Source organism: Montipora foliosa, chromosome 1 (genome assembly GCF_036669935.1).
Source record: "Montipora foliosa isolate CH-2021 chromosome 1, ASM3666993v2, whole genome shotgun sequence".
In the NCBI taxonomy this organism is placed as follows: domain Eukaryota; kingdom Metazoa; phylum Cnidaria; class Anthozoa; order Scleractinia; family Acroporidae; genus Montipora; species Montipora foliosa.
In genome coordinates, this window is record NC_090869.1 from 69,004,955 (window position 1) to 69,029,954 (window position 25,000).

The following is a 25,000-nucleotide window of genomic DNA, read 5'->3' on the forward strand; positions in this document are numbered from 1 at the left end:
CTTCAAGTCGTGTACTTCCCTTACAGACCACAATTCATAAAAACAGCAGAAAGCTCACGGAATATAATTACTTCTGATTTTCGGACTTCCAGATAAGCTCAGATAATATTTTCATAAGACGTAGACTGTCACTTAAACTGAAGCGTGATCAAGTCGCATAATTGTCCAACTACGTTGCAGTGTGATATTGAAACCCTTTTGCTTCTCACATGGATGTCTCCAAATCGGCCAAATTCCAAGTGGTTCACAATTGAGAATATTACAATCTTCTGCCTTTCCGTTTTCCCACTTACGTACCAGTGAAGGTGAACTTTCCAGCTTCTATCAGGTAACGTACAATTCGGGAATTTTTGAAATAATTGACGGCTGCAATCTCAAATGTCAGATAAATGTTAATTTTAAAGCAGATTTTCAGGAAATAATATCCATTCCGGTTAACGTTAGCTTGAACTTTTTTCAGGCTATTAATTAAAACTAACGCACGTTCAGCTAACAAATATTTTGGCCCTTTCTCAACTTTCTATCATCATTAAATTGTAATTTTAGTCCACACATTCCGTTTCTGAACGTACTGAATCGATTTCGATGACCTTCCCTACGAAAAATTTTTATAACCTGTCGACTTTTATGGAGGAAAGTATTCTGGACCATTCTACATCTACATAATTAGTTTTCAAAATCCTATAAGGACATTTAGCATTCCAGTGCAAAGTGCAAAGCTAAAATGAGTAAATAAATTGTGCTACTAAGGTAATAAATAATTGTGGAATATTAATGATGAAATAAATAATAATTGGTAGAACTAAAACTTAAGCAGAGATATAATTATTTACAGCTGCTTTAAAATTACTTATTGAGGTCATATTTATGTTATTTGGCGGTAAAGCACAATGAAATTAGTTCCCTCTTCTCAGTTACTTAAATTTGGAAAAATTAATTTCAGCCTCACGGCAAACAGCAGGCTTCTTCTGGTCATAAGACCATGAAAATCAGTTCTCTTCTTTAATCTTCCTTCTTTCGTTTCGAATCTTGCTCGAAACATAATCAATCAAAAAATAATTGTAAATCAAACGAGTTTCCTACGATTGTAGATTATTTTGGCAAAATGAAAACTTAATTTCAGGCTTGTGCTTGCCGTTCACGGTCGTAACGTTGTAACATTTTCCTGTCTGAAACTGCTGTTCACAAAGCTATAAAGAAAGCACTTTGAAAAATTGGATGGACCATGTCAAATTTCATTACACGCGTACTAGATGTAACTTGGGCGGACATTCCTAGCGTAACAAATAATCCCGTTATTTTTGTCATGTTTGTCATAATTTCCCGTTCTCAGAGCTCTCAAGTCTCACGCATTGAGCGATTCGAGACAGACGGGGTTGCTGAGTAATCGGTGACCATGTTGTTTGCAAAAACACTACTTGGGAATAGCAAGTTAAATGACCTTTCTTTGCAGGGAATACCTATCTACGGGAAAACATGGCATCAGCTAATGGAGAGGACACTGAAAGGTCGTTACTCCTTTCAAACAAAAGCGCCACTCACAACCGATCAGTTGCAATCTCGTGCAGCATTTATTCATCTACAAGGAATGATCATCACTGTACGAAGCGTGGCCAGAAGATACTTGCTACCTTATTAATTCTTGTCACAGAGTTGTGTGAGCGACTGGGATTCTATGGAATATTAGCCAATTTAGTCCTTTTTTGCAAGGACCAGTTAGATCTACCCCCGCCGTGGCCCTCAACAATAAGCCTGGTATTCAGTGGTTAGTATTTACTGCTATTCTTCGTTATTTTAAACCTAATGAATTATATTTTCACTTTGATAATGATGACGATGGTGATTATGAAGGTGAGTAATGATTATTATTGTTGTTATTATCATTATTATCGTCATAGTTTAGGCTATTCATTCTAAATAAGAAATGACCTGAAAATAGACTCAATTGAAAACTTGTGGATAGAAACTAATGACATGATTGGCCGTTTTTATACTAGAGACGCATAATCCGTCCAGACGAATTATGCGTCTCTCATGTTATCCGTCTAGTGTAAAGACGGGACGAACTATATGAGACGCATAATTCGTCTTGGACGAACTTGGGCAAACATTTTTTCTGCGTCTGTTAAATTCGTCTAGTATAAAGACGGGCACTAGACGCATAATGCGTCTGGACGAACTTTCCAGTTTAGTGCGTCTTCGAAGACGCACTAAAATAGATTCTTCGTCCAGACGCATAATACGTCTTGCGGCCGTCTTTATACTAGACGAATTTAACAGACGCATAAAAAATGTTTGCCCAAGTTCGTCCCAGACGAATTATGCGTCTCTAGTATAAAAACGGCCATTGTGGGTGTCATTTATAAGACCCCAAATTTTTCAAACCCAGAATTTCTAGACAAACTCGAAACAACGCTACATAATGTTTTTCTCTCTAAGAAAAAATGTATTTTAATGGGTGATATTAATATAATAAACACTCTTACAAAAACGAGTATCTCCAAGGAATATCTTAATTTCATACAATCAGAAGGATTTTCTCAGCTGTTTTTTGAAGCAACTCGTATTACTGAAAATTCACAAAGCTGGAACCAATAACTCTACATTACTTGTCCTTACACCTTTTGAAATTTCCTGATATTGTTAAACTGAATACATGTATGCTCTTTTATGATTATTTTCACCATGAAAAGTTTCCTAATATATCTGTTTCATTGGTATCTGGGCTACATAATTACAATACCCGCAGTGCATCATCCAATCAAATCTTCATACCTTCATTTCGAACTAACCTTAGGAGATTTTGCCCCAGCATTATTGGATGTTTTCTTTTGGAATAATATCCCGGATTTCATTAGGGACAAACCATCTAAAAAATTATTTAGAAAAGCACTTTTGTGCTGGTACCTTGCTCAATACTAATGAAACTTTACTTTTTTTCTTTTTGTTTTAATAAAAATCTCAAGTCCTTTTGTAACATAAAGGGGCACAACATTAGTCTATCTAGATGTGCCCCTCTCCTCTTCTTCCAATATACCATGTCAAATAATTGAAGTTGTTGTTATTTGTATTGTTTGTTTATTTATTTATTTATTTTTATTCATTTATTTTACTTTTTTTAAACCTATATCCACTTAATTATGTATTATTTAGGGATTGGAAGCACAAATAAAATAAAATAAAATAAAATAATCATATGAAAGAGTGGGTTATATATATGTGTCTTATATGTATGTGCCCGTCGGGACTTTACCATAGATCACGCCAACTGAGATCTGTCACAAAACAGGCGCGACTGCGCCAGGCAACGAGAAACGTTCACAGTGAAAGAAGACATTCCAAAGTCCCGAACGGGACAAGAACGGGACCCGAACCTATGACAAATGATTGACTTTAATAAATTGTCTATCATGTAAAATACATCTTGCTCTGCCCTCTTCGTGTACTTCAAGGAATGTAAAGATGTGGAGTAACCCCTGTACGACCTGGTCAAATCATAATTTGACGTCAGTTTTGTTGACTACATTGGGAGTTATGATCATGTGATCATGCATTCTTAAGTGTAAGTTGCGGTGGGAAAATTAATCTACAAAGGATATGTACAGTCGGTTTCAATGCAGAAGCGAGGAACGTTAATAGTTCAAATTAAAGAGACTCGAAATCAAAGAAAATATTTAAAAAGTCTTGCTTTTCTTTAATTATTAACTCTAAGATTTTTGTGTAATTCCTAGTTCTTTTTTTTAGGAACTTGTTACCTGACTCCCTTGGTAGGAGGATGGCTTGCTGATACGTACACTGGAAGATACAATACAATATTTGGCAGTTCATTATTATACATTATTGGGGCCTTATTGATGTTACCTGTGTCGAAGCACGATATCCCCTTTAACAACACAGCAAGACTACTTTTCTTTGCAGTAGCTCTTACACTGATTGCATTGGGAACTGGAGGAATCAAAGCCAATGTCTCTCCCTTTGGAGCTGACCAGGTCCAACGGGACGGGCCAAGAACCGTCCAGAGATTTTTCAACTGGTTTTATTTTTTCATAAATCTTGGATCATTGTTGGCTTTTACAGTACTTGTATGGGTACAGGAACGTTATAGTCTATTTTATGGTTACGTAATCACTGCTTCAGCGATTATCCTCGTTTCCGTAGTCTTTAGTGCTGGTCGTAATAAGTACTTGAACATGCCACCCAGCGGTAGTCAACTTACCAAAACTGCCAAGATAATTTACGAAGCTGCCAGTATTCCCCGTAGGCAAAATATACCGACATGGTTAGATAAAGCAAAACAAGCATTTGGAGGAACGTACTCAGAGGCTCAAGTTGAAGACGTTAGATCATTGCTCAGATTGCTCCCCGTTTTTATTTTGTTCATTGCCTTTTGGGCCATATATTTTCAGGTATCGTATTATATCTTTATTTACCCTCAGATTAATTGTAAAGTAGTGTAGTTAGTATCTCCGACTATTTACCCTCCCAACCGCCGTGAACCATGATATACTCTGACAGAGGACGGACCACAACACTCGGAACTCCATTCTTTACTCTTTAAAAATAGTGTCAAGGGCGGATCTAGGGGGAGGGTGCGCACTTCCCCTTGTGAGAGGGACGGCAGAGCCGCGAGTGGGGGGTGGGGGGGCTTTAGGAAGCAAAAAATACAAATTTAGAAATAAAAAATTTAAACAATTAAAAAACACATAAAACATAAAAAAAAAAAGAAAACTTACAGAATAAAACATTTACAGAATAAAACATTAAGCAGAATAAAACATTAAGCAAAGCATTAAGACAAACAGATTTAAGTCCGGAATATACGTAAGGCTGGGGTATACGTATTAATTTATTTATGTATCAAGTAACAAATAGGAAGTAAAGCATCCACGTATATTTTTTTGATATTTCGTCAAGAATTAATGCTGAAAATAGCATTTCCGAGCTTCAATCTTTCAAAATTTTCTGGCGGAGAATTCCCCGAGAACCCCCTACAAGTTAGCGTCTCCGGCGCTTGCTTGTTAGCTCCCCCCCTCCCCCCCCCCCCCACAATACAAAATACGCTCCGCTGTCCCTGTGAGATGACCTGCGGCTTTCTAATACAAATCGTATTCTGGAAAAATGTCACCAGTGAGCTCCCCCATTCCTTGGTGGTACACCCCCTCCTAAGAAAAAATCTGGATCCGCCCCTGAGTGTGCGGGTCTTTTAACGTTCAACAGAGTTACTGGAACATCCATGGATTACAAGAAGGGGCTTTCGACTTGGGTTTATCGTCTTTATGGGACAATTTGTACTAGATGTCATTACCAAGGCAAGGTTGGAGCATCTGATTACTAACACAATGTTGGTTCTGTTGGTAATCAGATGCTCCAACAACTGAGCAACTAGCCAGCCATATCAGATCGGTATGGCTCTTATTAAGCAATCTCACCCTTCTAAGTACTTATGACATTCGTTTATCTATTCTTTCACATGAAATCCTTTATTTTTATCAGAGCTACAAATTCTTCTTGTTGAGTCCTCTTGTTACGTTTCACATTTCTGCAGATGCAGACCACATTTTTGATTCAAGGTACCTACATGAAATTGGAAATCGGAGGCTTCAACGTACCAGCTGCATCTCTGTCAATTTTTGACATTATCGCTGTTCTGGTGCTCATTCCTGTTATGGACCACATTGTGTATCCTCTTCTTCAACGCTGTGGTTTCAGATTTACTCCCCTACGCAGAATTGGCACGGGAATTTTGGTATGTGTGGCATCTATGGTGGTGGCTGGGTTACTTGAAATCAAGCGCAGACGGATGTGGGAAGAGGGACATGTTTTGAACCAGGTTGTTAACAACGAAAAGCGAAGTGCTTCGGATCTGAGTATCTTTTGGCAGATCCCTCAATATCTCTTAGTAGGAGCAGGCGAAGTTCTGGCCTCTGTAACAGGTAAAAATCCAACACAGTTTGCATTTCATTATGAAATGAAGTACGATCGCTCGGTTGCCGAGTGTAGTCCTGAGCGGAAGTCATCTTAATCTAAAGACTCCGAGCATGACTACCGATCAGGACTACACTCAGGACTACACTACACACTAAAGACTCTGTGCATGACTTCCGCTCAGGTTTTCGAAACGTCAGTCAATTACACCCTAAATAGTCCTCTCAGGACTACTCTCACCAGTAGGCTACTCACCAGGACGAGCGTACTTCGCTCATAATGGTAATTATGATTCCTGGATTTAAACCCTTTAAGATTTTATAGCTTGCATTTTGCGGAAAGATCCTGAATTGCACCGTTAAGAAACATCATGCAAGTATTCTGATTCATCGAAGTAACTTAAAGTGAGTGTAACTGTATAAAAATAAACGGAAACAGGCCAGCAGGTGACTTCCAAGTACCCAGGACATGCGCGGTCCCCTGGCAATGGGTGGATGTGCAACAGGACCAAGCTTCAAAACGCGGTACTCATTCAACCCACTCAGGGCGCATCGGTGGCTCAGTTGGTTGAGCATCGGGCTGTCGTGCGGGAGGTTGCGGGTTCGAACCTCTAAAACTAACTAAGTTGAAAGTGCTGCCTTTGTAATTTCATCTGCAAATGATTAGACTTTCAAGTCTTCTCGGATAAGGACTGTACAAATATCCACCATGTTTATAAGTTACATTTGGGACGTTAATATAAGCACCTACAGCACACTTTTCGAGAAGAGTAGGAGATGAAGTCCTCGGTGTTATGGCTGTCCTGTTCTCTCCAGCAGACGTGGTCGGATTGGCGTGATGTGATGGCTTATAGTGAATGAAGTCACCAAAGCAGAAACAGCCATAAGCCAAAAAGGGACTTTGCCGAGTGTAGGAACGTGTAAATGTAGAACCTCTTTCCCATGGGTGAGAGGCATTTTGGCACCAACGAAAGCCGTTGGGCGTGACTAATGACGTCATTTGTCCGAAACAATCATGTTCAACTCGCCGTCGGGAAATCCCCGAGAAAAAAATCACGTTATTTTCCTAGTATCTTCCAAAATTCAAACTAACCATATTGCTGCTCGGTTTAGTAGTAATTAAAAGTTATGACCCATAATGTAGTGTGCAGGTATAGAGAATTTAACGGATAAATTACTGATTTCGCTTTGTTGTTATCTTCTTCTTTTCTCAGGACTAGAATTTTCATATTCTCAATCTCCCAAAAACATGAAAGGAGTTGTTATGGGAGTATATATGATCACAACTGCCCTGGGAAGTTACATGACAAGCCTTCTTGTTATAATTGTCAGATCAGCGAGCAACGACTTGTGGTATCCCAGCAAGGATCTCAACAAGGGAAAAATGGAATTCTTCTTTTTCTTGTTAGCTGGAATAGCGATGTTTACTTTTTTTATATTTTGCTTCGTTGCATCTCGTTATACCTACAAAACACAACCGAGAAAAACTACGGATGTTGAGGAAAATGACCTCCGGGTGGACGGTACAAAAAGTCCACAGCTAAGTGACTCTGAGGGTTGACTGCGGGGGGGTTGCAAAAAGTAAAAGCGGCGTCTATTTTTTGCAACATAAAAATGTGTTGTGTAAGGTGGTGGTAATACGCGCAGCAAACGATCTCAACTTGCAACATTGTTGCGCAACAAGTTGCACGGAAATCGTTACCCGTATTACTGGGCCGTTAAGTTACATTGAATTGGTACGAATTTGGTTTGATTTATTGCGCTGCTTGCAGTGATAGGTCGAAGTAATTACTTTGGTATTTGTTTTACGACACTCAATTGAAAACCTCTCTATTCCTAGATCTGCGATTACATAATCCAGATTAAGGATTAATAAAGCATTGACATTAAACAGCGCAACAGCAGTGATTATTCATCACTTTATTGAAGATTAAGAAACTTCATTTTTACCGATACGGCGGTCATTTTGATTTCTATTGTTTCGAATAGCTATTATTGGATGCCCAGGGGGCAAATACATATTAATTTGCCCCCTGAGTATCCAATAATGTCTTCTCAAATAATAGAAATCAAAATGGCCGCCGTATCTGCAAAAAGGTCTATTGCCTTATGCCAAAGCTTCTCCGTTTGTAAATGGACATTCCGCTACCTGCATGGGCCCTGGACACGAAGAATTCTGCGTACAACGTTTCTTAACAGGGTCACCTGCCTGTTCCAGGGGACCTGGGAACGAGGTTGCTAGTGGTAGTTGGATTGTCATGTGCGCTCATCCCAGATTCATCAAGTCATGAATGTTCCTGTCCTACTCTCTCTGTCCCTTTTCAATACTGACGTCTAATTTCGGATCTGAGGCTGGGAGTTCTTGCTTTTCAGTCTTTTTGGCTTTTTCAGCCTGAAACTATTTTAATAAAACAATAGCGTCTAGCGTATCAAAGAGCTTTGTTTGTTGTGATGTGGCATCAAGCTGCACACTTGTGTTTGCTCCAGGCTGCTTTAGCGCGAACTGACAATGAGCAAATAGAAATGTTCTTGATTAATTCACATTTAAGTATATGTTCTTAGAAATATAGTACATTACCAAATCAAATCTACGTTGTATCGGCTCTTAATCAAAATATTTAGTTTCTCAATATTGTTTCTAGAATTTTGGTTCATGTGGGTCTCAACTTCCTTATTTTCTCTGCTACCACAGGTCCTGGGGCACAGTATCCACAATTAATAATAATAATAATAATAATAATAATGATAATAATAATAATAATAATAATAATAATAATAATAATAATAATAATAATAATAATGAACTGATTAATTATATGGAAAAGAAAAAGTCACAGTTACGTAAACTAAAAGCTGGATATACCAGAGGAAAAAAGCTTCATGAAGCAAGATCGATTAACCGGCAGTTCAATCAAGATACAAGGAAAGTTTACGCACATTTCAGGGCGCTGTGCAGTGAAGACGAGGAGCGACCTAAATATCAGAGTACCTCTAGCAATCGCTCTGGGTGTGATAGTGAAGAGAGATTTGAGAACATTGAGGATGCAAGCAATTTCTGGATAGAGTTATGGGAGACGAGAGGGACTGGGAACAAGGAAGCAGAATGGCTGAGTAAGATCAAGGAAGCAATTGCTAGAAAGGTTCCAGTGCCTTCGGAGGGGTCCTGGAGGTTAGAGTGCTCTGAAGCGGTCAAGTGTTTACTCAAGAAAAGAAACTGGAGCGCCCCAGGGCCTGACCGCCTTGTTAACTATTGGTGGAAGCGCATGCATGTGCTGCATGAGGGGATCACTAAAGCCTTCGTTGCCATCTCTGAAAGCACCGAGGAATATCCCACTTGGTTTTCTGAGGGAAAAACGCGACTCATCCCTAAACCAGGTGAATTCAGCAGCGAGAATCAGCGACCAATAACGTGCCTAAATAACATCTACAAATGGTTCACGTCGTGCCTTCAGACACCAATGGACAATCATTTGAGAGAATTCGACCTGATGGAGAGTGGACAAAGGGGAGCCAGATTGGGCTGCAGTGGGACGTCAGACAATCTTATGATTGACAGAATGGTGACGTTAGATTGTCACAGAGGAAAACGAAACCTAAGCATGGCTTGGGTAGATGTAAAGAAGGCCTACGACTCGGTGGATCACAGCTGGCTGCTTGAAATTATGGAAGTTCACCGCTTTCCTTCCTGGCTTTGTAGAGTCATGAGATTCTTAGTTGCAAGCTGGAATACCAGGATTGTTACTACCACCAAACGTGGTCCCGAAACCTCTCGTTGTATTCGATTTAACAGAGGATTGCCGCAGGGAGACTCACTCTGTCCGCGCCTCTTTACGCTATGTTTAAATCCAATAGCCTGGTCACTGGAAGCTACTGAGGGATATAAGTTGTCTAAGCCTATAAGTGCCAAGGTATCCTATTTAATGTATATTGATGATCTGAAAGTTTTTGCGTCCTCTGAACCTAAGCTCAACAGAGTTTTAAAATCTACCAGTGCCGCCATGGAGGACATTGGACTAACATGGAATCCTAAGAAGTGCAATGTGATTCATGTGAGGAAAGGGGCTCAAGTGCATGATGCAGCAGGTGTGAGGTTAGGTCACGAGGGGGTCGTGGAAAGCTTGGACGCGAGTTCTACTTACAAGTTTCTAGGGGTGAGAGAGACTGTGATGCAGGATGAGAAGCTGGCATTGGAATGTGCGGCAAAGGTGTACCTGCAAAGGTTGTCATTAATTTGGAGTAGCCCCCTGTCTGATTCCAACCGTGTGACTGCAAGTAACCAGTTTGCTCTTCCAGTCCTCTCCTATTTGATGTGGACTCAGCATTGGCCTATTACAGAGCTTAGAGTGATCGACAGAGAGGCGAGAAAGATAATATGTGAGAACGGAGGGAAGCATCCGCTAAGTTCGACGGCTATGTTGTATCTACCCAGGGACAAGGGTGGGCGTGGCCTACGCGCAATTGAGCAAGAATACAAGCTAACAAAAATCAAATCTGCAATTAAGCTGTATGAGAATACAGATCCTACCATGAGGTTAGTTCAGAAGTTTGAAGAGAGGGCGAGTGAGAAGGGATTCACTTCGTTGGTTAAGGAGGCATGCAAGTACGCGGAGGAGCTGGACACGGGTTTGACTTTGAACTATCCGAAACCGTCATGCAGCCCGCGCCAAGCTCCGGATACAGAAATTCTAGGGAAGAAAGTTAAGGGTTATTTGAGGAGGACTGTGACGGAGAAGTTACAGGAAGAGATTGAGAGCGAGCAGTGGCATGGTCGCTTTCTGTGTGCACGGTGGCACGACAAAGATCTGAGCATGGATGAGTGTTTTGCTTGGCTACGGGAGTGGCCCTCAGCACCCACCCACACGATTACCGGGGTACTGGAGCTTTACGAACAGCTCACCCCTACTAGAGTGTATACAAAGATCAAAACAGGAACTTCACAAGGAGAGATCACGTGTAGGTTGTGCGGAGGCGCTGCAGAAACTCTTGCGCATGTTCTTGCAGGATGTCCTGCTTTAGCACAGTCCAAGTACTTGGAGCGACACAACGCTGCACTTAAGGTGTTGTTCTTTGAGGTGTGTAAAGACCTGCAGCTAGTGGACTCAGTACCACCATGGTACTCGTTAGTGGGACCCAAACCAGTGTACGAATCTCCGGAAGCTCAAGCTTACTGGGATGTACCAGTGTATGCCGAACAAAGCTATGTCAAGGCCAACAGAGTGGACGTCAGATTTGTGGATCACAGGAGGAAACGAGTCTGGGCAGTTGAAATGAGTTGCCCCTGGTTAGACAACCGTGGGAAAAAGGAGAGGGAGAAGACGGAAAAGTATGCTCCACTGCGCTGGGAGTTAAGGAAGCAGTACCCTGGCTATGTCGTGGAACAGTGCAACGTAGTGATTGATGTGCTAGGCGGTTGGTCTAAAGATTTAGAGAAAACAATAAAGAAACTTGTGGGCGCTAGAGGAAGGGAGGTTCTCAGAAGGATGCAGAAAGCTATTATCTCAAGTTCGCTTAACATAGCGCGGGCCTTCAAGGCCATCGTCAAATAATCTTACGAACTTTAGAAATTATAGAGTGTTAGAAAATTTTAAGGATTTTTTTATTTATTTATTTATTTTTAAATTTAAATTTAAATTAGAATTTTAGGATTTAGGATTTTAAGGATTATTATTGTTATGATATATATATATATATATATATATATATATATATATATATATATATATAGAATGTATTTTATTATTTTAAAACGCTCCTTTATATAGAGACTTATGTTCCGTAAGAGGACATAGGCTACGCTTTGCGCCCTATGTACTTTTAACATTAGAGCATCCATACGTGTATACTGCAGATAATAATAATAATAATAATAATAACAAATTCAAAGCAAATTACAAATGATTAACGATAATCGTTAATTTAGAGAAGAGATCATACTGAAAGAGAGAATCTCCCTCTTTTCCCACGTGGATTCCGGGCCCATTTCCAGGGCGGCCGGCGGGGTAAGAGGGAATCCCGGAACAGGACTACAACCCAATAGTCTACTTTCGAATAATTGTACAGCAAAAAAAATAACAGAGTCGAGGTTTAGGGGGGATAATCTTCATTTTCCTTTGTTTTGAACACAAAACAAATTGCTAATTATTTCCCTGAACCTCGACCCTGTTCTTTTAATTTGTTGCAGCACAATTCGAACTCAACAAAGAGAGACGGCCTGGACTTCATATCAACCAACGTCACTTAATCCGGGTGCCAGGGAATGTGCTTTTTCCCAAGATTCTATAGAAGGCAGCACAGATGAACTAGCATTTTTTTCTTTCTCGGCGCTACACGCGCTCGGTCGCCCGTTTGGTATCATTCTTGTCTCCAGGGCCCTCCGTTTGTATTGGTTAGCCCTGGGGATGAGAATGCCATGGCAAATGCCTGCTTCCTGACAACTATCTTGATAAGATAAGATAAGATAAGATAAGATAAGATAAGATAGATAAGAAAACATAAGATATCTTTATTATATCACTTCAGGATATCTCTATTTATAAAATCTATTTACAAAATTATTATTAACACGTAATAAAAATCAAAAATGTATTATTAAAAATACTAGAATCGAAAGAAAATACTGAGAACGGGTCGGTACATTTCGCTGACCCCCAGTCCATGGACTACCCAAATGGACTACCCTAAAAATACTATTTCGAATGAGTACTGTTGATCCATGTGTAAGAAGCATCTCAAATTGTGCTTACTTAAGCCTCAACACCCATTTTAAATAGCATTGTTCAACACCATTTAAGTCTAAGCACCCATTTTAAAAAGGTTAGTTTTCGATTATTATTGTGATGGCCGATTACTTCATGTAAGCTAACCTTTTTAAAATTGGTTGCTTAGATTTACATATTGTTGAACAATGCTGTTTAGGGTTAGGGTTAGGGTAAGCACTATTTGACATGCTGCTTACACCTAGATCAACAGTACTCATTCGAAATAGTATTTTTAGGGTAGTCAATTTGGGTAGTCCATGGACTGGGGGTCAGCGAAATGTACCAACCCACTGAGAACAGAAAACAATATAATCAATTATTAAAACAAGATATTTTGCCGCATGGCAACATCGCGATTGGCTAGCAAAGAATTGACATGTTCACTTTTCAGAGTTTTATCGGTTATTCTAAAATGCAATTTCTTCCGACAATTTCCAGAATCCATTAGGCGAATCAGGTTTAGATAACTTAAAGAGGTCAAGACCAGCCTTAAAGGCATTGATACTTGTTGAATTTCGCACGCGTAGTGAAAGCTGGTTCCAATATTTAATAACTCTATTGCTAAAGAAGTCATGCGCTGACGGCAGGTATTTTTTGCAGGTTGCAGGTTGAAATTTACCGTGACTGTTACATGAATAGCTAACCTTAGGCCTAATTAGGCCTAAAAACGTTTCTTTAGGCCTCCTTAGGCCTAAGGTTAGCTATTCATAAAACAGTCACGGTAAATTTCAACCTGCAACCTGCAAAAAATACCTGCCGATGCGCTGATCTTAATGGATGATGAGAAGTGACATTAAGATTACGAGTTCGATAAGGTGTATTTGTCCCAAACATATTGTGACCATAGTACACAAAACCGTTGATTATTTTGAAAGTCTCGATCAAGTCACCACGCATTCGACGCATTGAACTATGACATCAATAATTTTTGATCATCGAACGTTACAGCTGCAGCAACGAACGAAAACGTCACTAAAACATGGAACGACCTAAAACCACCTACAACCACCTAAAACCATCTACAACCACCTACAACCTGGGATTTGAAAGCGCGCGGAATTCCTGGCTGGCAAATAAATTTGATCAGCTGGCTTGGAAACTTGTGTGTCTTGTTGGGAAAAAGGAACAGATAATGTTTACCCAGCAACACTGAAAAGTACCTGAAAATACCTTAATAACATTTATTTTCATTAACTGGGGTATAATATGAGAATGGCGCTTTACCCTGCATTCCATCCTGTAAACCGCGCTAAAATCGTGAGAAAGGGCCTGGAAACGAAACAATCCTCACGAATTTCCCGAATCCCGGGATATGCCGGCATCTGCCGGCACTCACTCCGGCACTCTAAATTTGGGAAATTCGTGAGGATCGTTCCGTTTCCAGGCCCTTTTTCACGATTTTAGCGCCCTTTACAGGATGGAATGCAGGGTAAAGCGCTATCCACATCCGGTTGGCTTTTAACAAATTCGGAAAATCGCTTACCTTTATGCCACGATCATGCCTTCTGGATTTTTTTAGGCTTAATGGTAACCACATATTGTCATCTTGCTTATTTTATACAATTATGGCTTGCTTAAGATGGTATTCGATTCTTTGTGAGTGAAACCTGAAAATACAGATTTGAACCTCTTCTCTGTGTTGCCGACGTTGCAGTGCTCTACCAATATGACATTTTTCCTTCCCAGCTCATAAACTGCCATGTAAAGTGCTTTAGCAAACAATTGCATTGCACTCCTCCGCTCCCTTCCCTTCCTCTTTTGTATTGCAACCATTCTACCTCCCCTCCCTCCTCCACCATTCAATAACTTGGTCACATGACAATCACAATTAAAACCGGGGAAATTAGCACTCAACGGTGGATAAAAATATCTTCACTTTTTAGAACAAAGCTGAGAACGCCTTGGACGAAGGTTAGTGCACTTAAGCACATTCAGGAGCACATTTTTTTTAAAATCAGAAAAACAACTTGTCGATGCAAGCAACAACTGTTGTTGCATACATACCACTCGCTCGCCGCACGCCGCAGTTGACGCAAAATCCAAAGAACTTGTGACAGAGCGTGCAACTTTGTCGAAACTTCTGCGGACGTTTTTCACAACGAACCAGAGGAGTAAAAAATATATTCTGAAGCGCTGTACAATCATTCAATCCCAAAAATGTGTATAAATTATACTATGTTCTTATATGCATCCAGAGTAGTTACTAAAAATAAGAGATATATATTAGCAGAAACTCATAAGGGTTGAAAACCCTTATGAGTTTCTGATATTAGTTAAAACAATAGTTAAAAATACACGCTTCTCACAAAAAAAATGTCGTTAAATATTTAGAAGGGATATTTTAAATGATGAAATATTCTAAGAAATCTGGGAAAGGTTTAAGTGAATTTAGCATTGATAGGCAGTCTTGCACCTGGACATAAATAGTTCTACAGTAAGTAGAAGATGACTCCAGATCTTAGGTGCAGCGCAAGCAAAGGCACTGTCACCAAATGTCTTGTATCTAGTCTCTGGGACTTCTGAGAGTAGAGGATTGTGACTGCGCTGGGCATTAGCAGCCACAAAGTGCCTTGTACCAGCTCACAAAGGTAGGGTTGGAGCCATACTGTTAAGAGCCTTGTACACTAATAGAGCAATCTTAAAGTGAATGCAAAAAAAGTAACTGGCATCCATTGAAGATACTACTTAATGTACATCATTGATACTTTTATTAAAGCAATGTTTTCCTTTTATCCCAGAAACCAATCGACTTAGTTGTCATGTGGCAAAAGCAGGATCCTGAACTGGTTCCCATCGTTGGGGGACCATCATCCAGTGAACCTCAGGGATACCATGTTTCCATGCTCCGGCATCCCAGCCCTATGCGAAGACACACAAGGATTTTGTTAGTTGTTTGTATCCTGTTCACGGAACTGTGCGAGCGCCTGACCTTTTATGGTGTTGTAGCCAACTTAGTGCTTTACTGTAGAGATTATTTAAAGCTTGAAGCACCTTTGCCAAGTAGTATCAGCCTTGCATTTCAAGGTAATTTATACTCCTTACAGTTTCGTGCTCTTTTCAGGTGTAAAGAAAACAAATAATGTTTTTCTAGCATGAAAATTGGAAATTATTCTTGATCTTTTGCATTATTTTAAATACATACTTGACAATTGTAGAGAGATTAAATTTTGTTCCTTTTTATGCACTGTAAGTATAGGAATATCATATGAACGCAAGTGTATTTCGTGATTTATCGGCAGGAGTGATGTTTTGAAAGTTCTCAAATTTGAGAACATTCAAAACATCACAAGTGACCATAAATCACGAAATGCACAAGCAAGTTCATATAATTTTTTATTTGTATATACTCAACAAAATGACTCCATTGTGTTGTTTCCACATCAACTTCCGCGTTGCACTCTATAACCTATTCATGCATTCATCCTTGACCAATCAGAAATGCGATATTTTGTTGAGTATATAATAATAATAATAATAATAATAATAATAATAATAATAATAATAATAATAATAATATTATATTATTATTATTATTATTATTATTCCAGGTAATTTTGAATAGGTGGTTTACAACCAATCCCAAGAGACACAGATAGCAATGAGGCAATGTACAATTGCTGGTGGATGAACAAAAGGAACTAATGAGAGATCTTTTGTTTTCAACCACCAACATGGCGGCAATGACGTCACATGAAAACCACCTATAAATGGATATTTTTCCAGACAATCTGTTCATAAACATTTTCCTTATAATTTAAATATGGTAACAACCAGAACAAATGAACCCTTTGTTTCAGCATACAATATGACTTGGTGTCGACTGGCACATTAATGCCAAGGATATCTTGGCTGTATTTATTGATCGCCAGCCTTTCTTAACCCTTTGATGCCTGAAGCGGCCAAAACTGGCCAGAAATTAGTATTTTACTGTCTTAATTAATTCCAGAGTATTTTACTCTGTCTAATGCCAGATGTTTTAACTTGTTAATACACCTTTTTTCCAAAATGGCCACCATATAAATATTCTTTTGTTTTTATTCAAATTAGCCCTTGATGTCTTGTTCTTAAGCTCAAAATTCAAAAGAATATTTTATCTTGAATGAGGCAACAAGGGCCAATTTGTGTGCGCATAAATCAGTGGCCATTTTGGAATAAGGTGTATTGGGAACCCCCAGGAGTCAATCAGTTAATATTTAACTTTTTCCCCAGGAACATCATTTTTCTCACCTGTGATTGGAGGATGGGTTGCTGACACCTTCTTGGGACGCTACAACACAATATATGGAGGGTCCTTACTTTATTTAGTGGGCACAGTTCTTCTAGCTGCTGTGACATTTAACTATGGTGCTGTGCATGAATTGGGCACTGGAACTAAAGAGGCATTCTTGGGGATTTCATTATTGCTGATTTCAGTTGGTACTGGAGGAATCAAAGCCAATGTGTCCCCACTTGGTGCTGATCAGATAGAAAGTCAGGGTGCTATTGTAGTTCAGCGCTTCTTTGACTGGTTTTACTGGTTTATCCAGTTAGGATCATTTATTGCATACACTGCAGTTGTTACTGTTCAACAAGAAGTGTCATTTTTTTGTGGTTATGTGATAACTGCCTCTTCCATATTTCTGGCAATCATATTATTCATCAGTGGAAGAAATTATTACATCATTCAGCAGCTTAAGGGGAGTTACATGACTGATACATGTAAAATAATTTGGCAAGGCCTAAAAAAGTGTCAGTGCACATGTGGAGAATCCATGGAGGTTCATTGGCTAGACCGGGCAAAAGAGAGTTTGGGAGGAAACTGGCCAGATCAGCGAGTAAATGATGTTAAGACTGTGATGGGGATTGCACCAATATTTCTTACATTTGTCTTGTACTGGACAATCTATGGACAGGTGAGATACCTATTCTTGATAGTATGGTACATACTTGTATTACATTGTCAAGCTGGAAAGACAAATGGGATTGTTGATGTGTATTTATTATTTAAAAGGAAGGCACACAGTATGCTCTGTAAGAGGTGATTGGCTGCTTGAAGAGATAACTTACAGTTGTTCAAAATAATTTGTTGTGACCTACAGTAAAATGTAACTTTGACAAGATGAGGGCTATCCATGAATTTAAAGAACATAAGCATTCAGTGTTCGACACTAATGCTTGCCCGATGACCTGGGGCAAGCGAAATACATCTGTGGGTAAGTAAAACTACTGAGACTAGTTTACACTTGCCTGATCGGGCAATCAAAATTTTTGTTCGACTAATATTTTGCGGAACGATTTGATTTGCAACAAAGAAAGTAACTAGTGCCGGTAATATGATGTTGTCAGCGCAAACATGATAAAAAAAAATTAAACAATGTTACAACTCTTTGCTGTCATTTATTTTTCTGTTAAGAATATTTTGGTACAAACCTGAAAACAGATTGGAAAGAAGAGCATGTTTGTAACCGCAGTATTTCTCCGCTTAAAAGGAATGCTTGTTACAATGCAACCCAGTTTTTCGCACAGCCAAATGCACTACAATTCAAGCGCACAAGAACATTTTGAAGACTACTAGAACACCATGGACACACAGCAGGAGTGGTATTGGTCTGTCAAACCCATTTTACACACATTTCACACAAAATTGACATTTTTACAAGCCTCCTTTGAGTTTTGATGGGCAACAGGTCTTTAGAAGGTGGACACCTGAAAAAAAAAAAAAACATAGGCAACCAGAAATCAAAACTGGTTGCCCAAAGGGCAAATTAGTAAGAAAGTAAGTGTCAAACACTCGACATCTCCGCTGAATTTTTTCAAAAATTAAATTAGTAATTAAATGAACAGGTTTTTCTTCTCCATCAGACTTTTGACTTACCTAGTCTAGCTCGAACAATTTGTAGATCTGGCCCCAGTTGTTGGAAGGATGGATAGTGCTATCCACTGGATAATGCAATTGGGTGTGCTAGTCTTTATCCCCCTGGATAGTGATTTATCTGGTGGATAGCATAATCCACCTTTTGAACAACTGAGGCCTGACCTCTGCTTTTACATGTATTACAAATAATGTAAGAAAAAGGTTGAGATTAACATGACCTTTTCCTTACTCGTTTGATTGTCTTTTTTTTTTTTAGGGGCAAACCAGTTATCTTTTGCAAGGATCATTTATGAAGCTAAAGTTGTCTGACCATTTTACCATGCCTGCAGCATCTCTCTATCTGTTTGAGATTACCATTTTGTTGATTCTTATACCAGTTGTTGATCGCATTATTTACCCAATGCTCCACTATTTTGGCATCAACTTCACACCTTTGAGAAAAATGGGTGTGGGAATGTTATTTGCTATGGGTTCAGTTATGGTAGCAGGACTAATGGAAGTTGAAAGAAAAAGATTCATTTCAACACATGGCTATTTTGAACAGCATCCATTTGACACCCCAGTGAATGCCTCTCAAATGAACATATTTTATCAAGTTCCTCAGTATGTACTGATGGGCACTGGGGAGGTGTTAACTTCAATCCCAGGTGAGTGAAAGAATGCATACTGCAATGGACAACTTGTAATGAAAGTTAAGGGACATTTCTTCATTTACTGATTCTCATTTTTTGCAGATATGGTGGCCATTTTGATTTGTATTGTTTCAATTAGCTATTATGGGATTCCCAGGGGCCAAATACGTATTAATGTGGCCCCTGAACATCCCATAATGTCTTTCAAAACAATAGAAATAAAAATGGCCATTGTATTTGCAAAAAGGTCTAGGTAACTTAATGATCTGTTACCAGTAGATCAAGGCAGCCCAAACACAGTATAATTAATTTTTAAAATTAATAGGATTCTTATGATTCTGACATGGATTTTAAAAGTAACTGCAATACTGTAGTGTGACTGACAGCTGTCAAAAAGCATCAGGTGCTTCACTCAGAGAAATCAGCTACTTTTCCCTAAATTGTTAAATTGCTACAGTTGGTTAATATACTCAACTGGCTCAGTCGACTTTAAACTTTGTTGGAACCCTTAGTGACTCTTCATCAATTGACAACCCATTAAGCAAGTAGTTGAGAATATTGTTGTAAATTCCAAGAGCAACGCGAGTCATGCCGGTCTCAGACCTCTCTGTATTATTAGGGCTGGCTTTCGCTTATTCCCAATCTCCAATCTACCTCCGTGGAGTTATCATGGGCCTCAACCTTTCAACTATTGGAATTGGCTTCTACATAGCAGGAGCTCTGGCAGCCATTGCAAGAAAAGCCACAGATGGTGCCTGGTATCCACAGGATCTCAATAATGGAAAGCTGGAGAATTACTTTTTTTTTCTTGCTGCCATTATGTTCCTCAATTTTGTGGTATTTGTTTTTCTTGCAAGGAAATACAAATATGTAGAAACGCCTACGGCTACAATATCTGTTACACAAGAAGTCACAAGCAAAACACTCACGTGAATTAGTGAAAACTTGCAGTAGAGCAGATTCATGTTTTCATGTTGTGGTTTTCAGTAGTTTTGAAGTACAGTTTTTGCTTAGCAACAAGATCATGTTCGTATGAGCTGTGTCCAATGCAAATTTTAAGTTTATAGAAATCCCTGTTTGTTGTGATTTTTGATAATAACGTAATTATTTTTGAGAAGTGTAATGCAGAGAGTATAATTAATAGAAAACGAAATCGAAACCTATGGTAAGAACAAAATCTATGTGTATATCATTTTGGAGATCTTATTTCATAGTGAGACAGACTTACAGAACAAGAGATCGACTTTCTAAGGACTTTAGACAGACGGGACTCGGAGAATTAACAGAGATTATTTTGACTGTATTTATTGTATTAGACTTTAATAACAAGCTTTATCTTAGGAAAAGTCACGAATTTAAAGAACTTGCTTTGTGAAAATACTTTGTCGCTAAGGAAAGAGATTATTCAGAAATTTAAGTTGAGGCTTATTGAGTTTCACAATCCTTGTAATTAAAATATTTTCATTCAAGTTGTTTGTTGGCAATAGCTTTAAACTACCATTCCCATTTTGTCGGACGACATAAACTTGCTATTTTTGGTTGTAAATCTTATTCATGAACTTAAGTTTTCAACTGACTGTTTACCTACTTATAGGTCGTGAAAAGTAAAAATTTGCATATACGGTTTTGAGATTTGTATTTTCGTTTGATTTCCTGTGGTCGAAAGAAACCTCAAACAATTACCCTTACTGAATGGGAATACAAATTCACAAGGCTGCTTCGTTAATTTGTACTGTGTTTCGTCATTCCGACTTCATTGCAGTTTAATCCGACAGAAAGTTATTGAGTTTACCGTTTTCACACCAATGAACAGAATGAACAATCATAAATTTGACATTGAAATTGGGTCTTAACGTGGAGAATAAGTTTCAAATTTCCGTACTTTGTAAAAGGTACAACGTTTCCCTAGATTGAAAACTGTTATTCGCGATTCAAAATTTAGTGTTGGAGAACATTGCAAACGGGTTCTGTTATAGTAGTAATCCTTGTGCGCATGCGTATTCTCTATCAAAGAAAAAAATAATTGATCTATCCCATAAGGAAAGCAGTCGCAAGCCTGTATCAAATAAATACGCAATCAGGACCATCACAGAGTGAGGTCCGGACGGTAGAGGGTTATCATATTAGATTTCATGAACCCCCTCAACCAATCACTTAACCTCTTTCTTGTTCTTTGTCCTTCTCTTTTCGGAGCTGCTGAAACGTGAGTATCAAACATGAAAGGAAACCTTTTTTTGGAACAATCCATTGCAGGCTCATAAACCCGCAGCGCTTTAATTTAAAGCTATCAGAGAGGACTTCGAACACACTTTGTACAACGGGACAGGAATAAGAGAGAGGCACAGTAGCGCAAGGAGACGAGCGTGAACACTGGTTTGAGGTTGTACGTGACCTTTTTAGCGCCTTGAAAAAAATTGATCAATGTTAGAAAGAAAAAGCGATCGTAAAAGAAAGAAAAGTCAAAGTTAGAAGTTGGTAGTGGTTGCATTGACAGAAACCTCTGTCTTAGGGGCCGATTACATGAGCCGGGCTGGTGCTGGTGCCGGGATGTCTTTCAGCCCGGTATTAGATGAGGTGAGCCAGCCCGGTTTGGACGAAATTTAGAATATGTCATTTGAAAAAAAAAACAACAACAATAAAAAGTGGAGAGACGTTTGTCTCGCTAAATTGTTATTAAAATTCACCATTCTACAATTTAAAGAAGCCTTATGGTTTGCTATTTTATTTATCTTAAAAGGCTATTGCGTGGGCCATTTTGCTCGAAAGTAGAGTAATGTGGTTAGAAATCGCTGGCATCGTAATGCCGGGATCTCTGCTAACCGAGCTGAGATCGGAAACTTGATTTTTGGTGTATTTCTCAGACGCCCGCCAAACCGGGCCATCTCGGCTCATGTAATCGGACCCTTAGGATCTTGCCGGAGCACAGGCTGCCCAAGCTCGGTATACGATTTACAGACTTTGTATTCTTTGTATGGGAAAATTAACTTGGAGCTTATAAATGCTGAAATAAGCTGTAAAAGTAGAAATAAACTTCACTTACCTCTACGTACAGTTGTCCTCGTCTTTTCGTTTCAATCGGAGCGCAAACTGTGTCCGTTTTAGACGGGGTTGTGGCTTACGAATTTTTACGATGTCGTTAGTTCCGTAAAGAGAAGAAAGGCAGGTGACTCGCGGCGATCTCGTCCCACAAATTGCTCTCGCATCACAAAGCAACGGACCGAATCGCCATAAAAACACCACAGCCTTAAGGCCAGATAAATTTCCTATCACATCAACTCCACTCCGGGACCACACAGCGATTTTTGGCGGATAAATTTCAAATAATGTTCGCCTTTCTATAATCTTCCCATGCGCTCGGCTAGATATATGCTGTATATGGCTACGGCCGTTATAGCTTGATGGCGATCAGATTACATTCTGCACTCTCATTGGCCAAGTGTTTGTGTGGCCGGAGCTGTTTTTTTTTTTAAATCGATCTTGCTCTTTGTAGATGCATTTTAGAAGAAATCTACTTCTATTGCGCCTGCGTTTAAGAACGACTTGCGGTAAAGTCAATAAATCACGTTTGCTTTAAATAAAATAACCACGCGTCAAAAAGCAACGCTAGACTTTAGCATGTTCCCCGCACCAGAAGTTGTGCATGGAAATGTGATTTCCTTCTAAGATAGGTTCTACACATACAGGCTTCAGTTACTTAGTATGCGGAGCTCGCAGATCTTTCACATTTTGAACACCATATGAAAAAAGAAACCTTAAAAACTTCTAGAGCATTCACGTTCAGTTTTCCAAAGCTGTTAGTCTGACAGAGTTCAGGCAGTCAAAAGTACTGGAGTCAAAAGTTGTTTACAAAGGGGCCGAGTTGCCATGGGCTCCTTACCTGCGACAAAAAGATAAACTGATGAAAACTTAAAAAATCCGGAATCCAGCAAATTTATAGCTTCCTTCGCAGCCGTTTTTAGGCTCGGTTCGTCTCTCCCCTCCCTCCCTTTGTGGGGAGGGACGAACCCAGCCTTAAAACGGCTGCGAAGGAGGCTAGCAAATTTGAGGCTTTCGAATCCGGAATCCATTTTATTACACATAACATGAGAATTTTATTCCATAAAGCTCATTTGTACAAATCTATACGCTTTATTTTCACATGTGGAAAAGGCTTATACAGCCAATCAGAATGGCGTACAGCTATTTCACATGCGTAAAGACGTTTCCATGCCAGTCACTCGTGCATCTCGTGTAAATCGTACTTTGTTATTGAATTAAATCAAAATTACATTTGGTTCTATTGTTAGTGAGTTTTTGTTTCTAATTTGCGTTCAAAAAACTATTTTAATGAAAATTCTCGTCTTATGTGTAATAAACAGTTCACAACATAGAAAGTGCTTTGTACGGGGTTTTATTCACTCGTTGTTTGTGTCAAAAACCCTCACTTGCTCGTTCCGGTTTTTGACACAAACAACGAGACAGTGAATAAAACCCCGTACAAAGCACTTGCTATGACGTAAACTATATGTATGGAATCCAGGATCCATTTCGCGGAACCCGTGAGTTTGGAATCCGTAATCCACGACTCGGGATCCGGGATCTACTAATCGGGATCCGGAACCGCGTGCTGGATCTGGAATCCGAGGGCCACCAGGATTCCACTGGGCGAAAAACAACAGGTTTTAGCCCATCTAAGGGAATGACACCGCATTTTTTGACAGCCCATTCGACTGCAAAAACATACAAAAAACCTAAGGAAGAAAATAACATCATAATCTTATGCGATTCCAGTTCAAGAGAGTGCGAAATAAACGAATTCGAGACACTGTAACCGCCATTGAATTTATCGGACAGAAAGTCTTGTCATGCACACAGTGCTGCTAACATTTCAATGAGCAAAACAAGGCTGTATAGTGGGGAGATTATGAAATTTGAGAAACCTAATTGCTCAATGATTGCGACCACCTGTCTTTTTTATGCTGTAGCTATTTGCATTTATTAGAAAAACGTGAAATGTGCCCACGCCGGGTAATCTTTGTCCATAATCTGAACACATTCAAATTACAGGTCGAAATTACACTCAAGAAGAATTCAACTAGGTCTACCCCAGCTCAAACAATCAATTTAAAATTTCCTACTGATGCAGATTCTATAGCGATAACTTGAGAGTTAATGTTTTCCTTCCATTTCCACGACAACCAAGATAGAGTCATTAATTATTTAGGATCAAAATTATTTGCATAATTTTGCCTATTTGCGGTTGGAAGTCGTCTTAGAAAAGAAGGCAGAAAGGCAGAATTAAGAAAGCTATAATGTGGACTTTTTTACTGTTACTGTTGTCATGCCTCTTGAAGGTAACTTTGACTTCATTTATTTATTTTAGAAAAATCGACATTTTCGCAAACTAGGGACTAAAGTTAAATAACGGAACTATTTTTCCTATTTAGATTGATAAAGTTCCAGCTAATTCAAGCTCCTCAAAAATTGGTAGGTTCTAGCTTTGGAAACTTATTTTCCATCAGCTCTATGCAGTGGAAATTAGGCTGTATGTTGAATGTGAAATTAAGTGTATAAAAACAACGTGGAATAAACTAAAGATTTACAAGAAAAATATGAATATGAAGAAAGGGGCTCTTTTATAGTCGAAGCATGTTTTGCAGTGAAAATATACCAATCTTCTTTTCGGTTGGTAATTGTTAAGCTGATTTCGTGGTCAACCAGCAACTCAAAAACTGATATCGAGTGGAGACCGAGATGGCGATAAACAATAATAATAATAATAATAATAATAATACTAATAAAATAATACTACTACTACTACTACTAATAATAAAGATAATGATAATGATAACG

General features: G+C 39.0%; 3 protein-coding genes across 4 annotated transcripts in view; all 3 read left to right on the forward strand.

The window, feature by feature from the left end:
- Positions 1–7,852, forward strand: part of LOC138006773 (solute carrier family 15 member 4-like) — a 7,964-nt gene extending 112 nt beyond the window's left edge. The window contains exons 1-5 of the mRNA XM_068853295.1: positions 1–328; positions 1,454–1,765; positions 3,745–4,406; positions 5,546–5,933; positions 7,139–7,852. The exon at positions 1–328 is cut by the window's left edge and continues 112 nt beyond it. Of these exons, the coding sequence (XP_068709396.1) occupies positions 1,477–1,765; positions 3,745–4,406; positions 5,546–5,933; positions 7,139–7,485 (1,686 nt within the window). The 5' untranslated portion in view covers positions 1–328; positions 1,454–1,476 and the 3' untranslated portion in view covers positions 7,486–7,852. The remainder of the gene's footprint in view (positions 329–1,453; positions 1,766–3,744; positions 4,407–5,545; positions 5,934–7,138) is intronic.
- A 6,649-nt stretch (positions 7,853–14,501) lies between these two features.
- On the forward strand, positions 14,502–22,207 carry LOC138006779 (solute carrier family 15 member 4-like). 2 transcript variants are annotated; one of them, XM_068853310.1, is made up of 5 exons: positions 14,502–14,593; positions 15,421–15,706; positions 16,892–17,574; positions 18,793–19,183; positions 19,788–22,207. In XM_068853310.1, the coding sequence occupies exons 2-5, from the start codon at positions 15,442–15,444 to the stop codon at positions 20,099–20,101; spliced, it is 1,653 nt and encodes a 550-aa protein (XP_068709411.1). In that variant the 5' UTR covers positions 14,502–14,593; positions 15,421–15,441; the 3' UTR covers positions 20,102–22,207. The 2 variants fall into 2 exon arrangements, with proteins under 2 accessions (XP_068709411.1, XP_068709421.1); XM_068853320.1 differs by having other exon boundaries at positions 14,512–14,593; positions 21,422–22,207.
- Positions 22,208–24,370: 2,163 nt separating this feature from the next.
- LOC138006781 (adhesion G-protein coupled receptor D1-like) overlaps positions 24,371–25,000 on the forward strand; it is a 20,246-nt gene continuing 19,616 nt past the window's right edge. The window contains exons 1-2 of the mRNA XM_068853336.1: positions 24,371–24,501; positions 24,595–24,634. Coding sequence (XP_068709437.1) covers positions 24,460–24,501; positions 24,595–24,634 — 82 coding nt within the window. The 5' untranslated portion in view covers positions 24,371–24,459. The remainder of the gene's footprint in view (positions 24,502–24,594; positions 24,635–25,000) is intronic.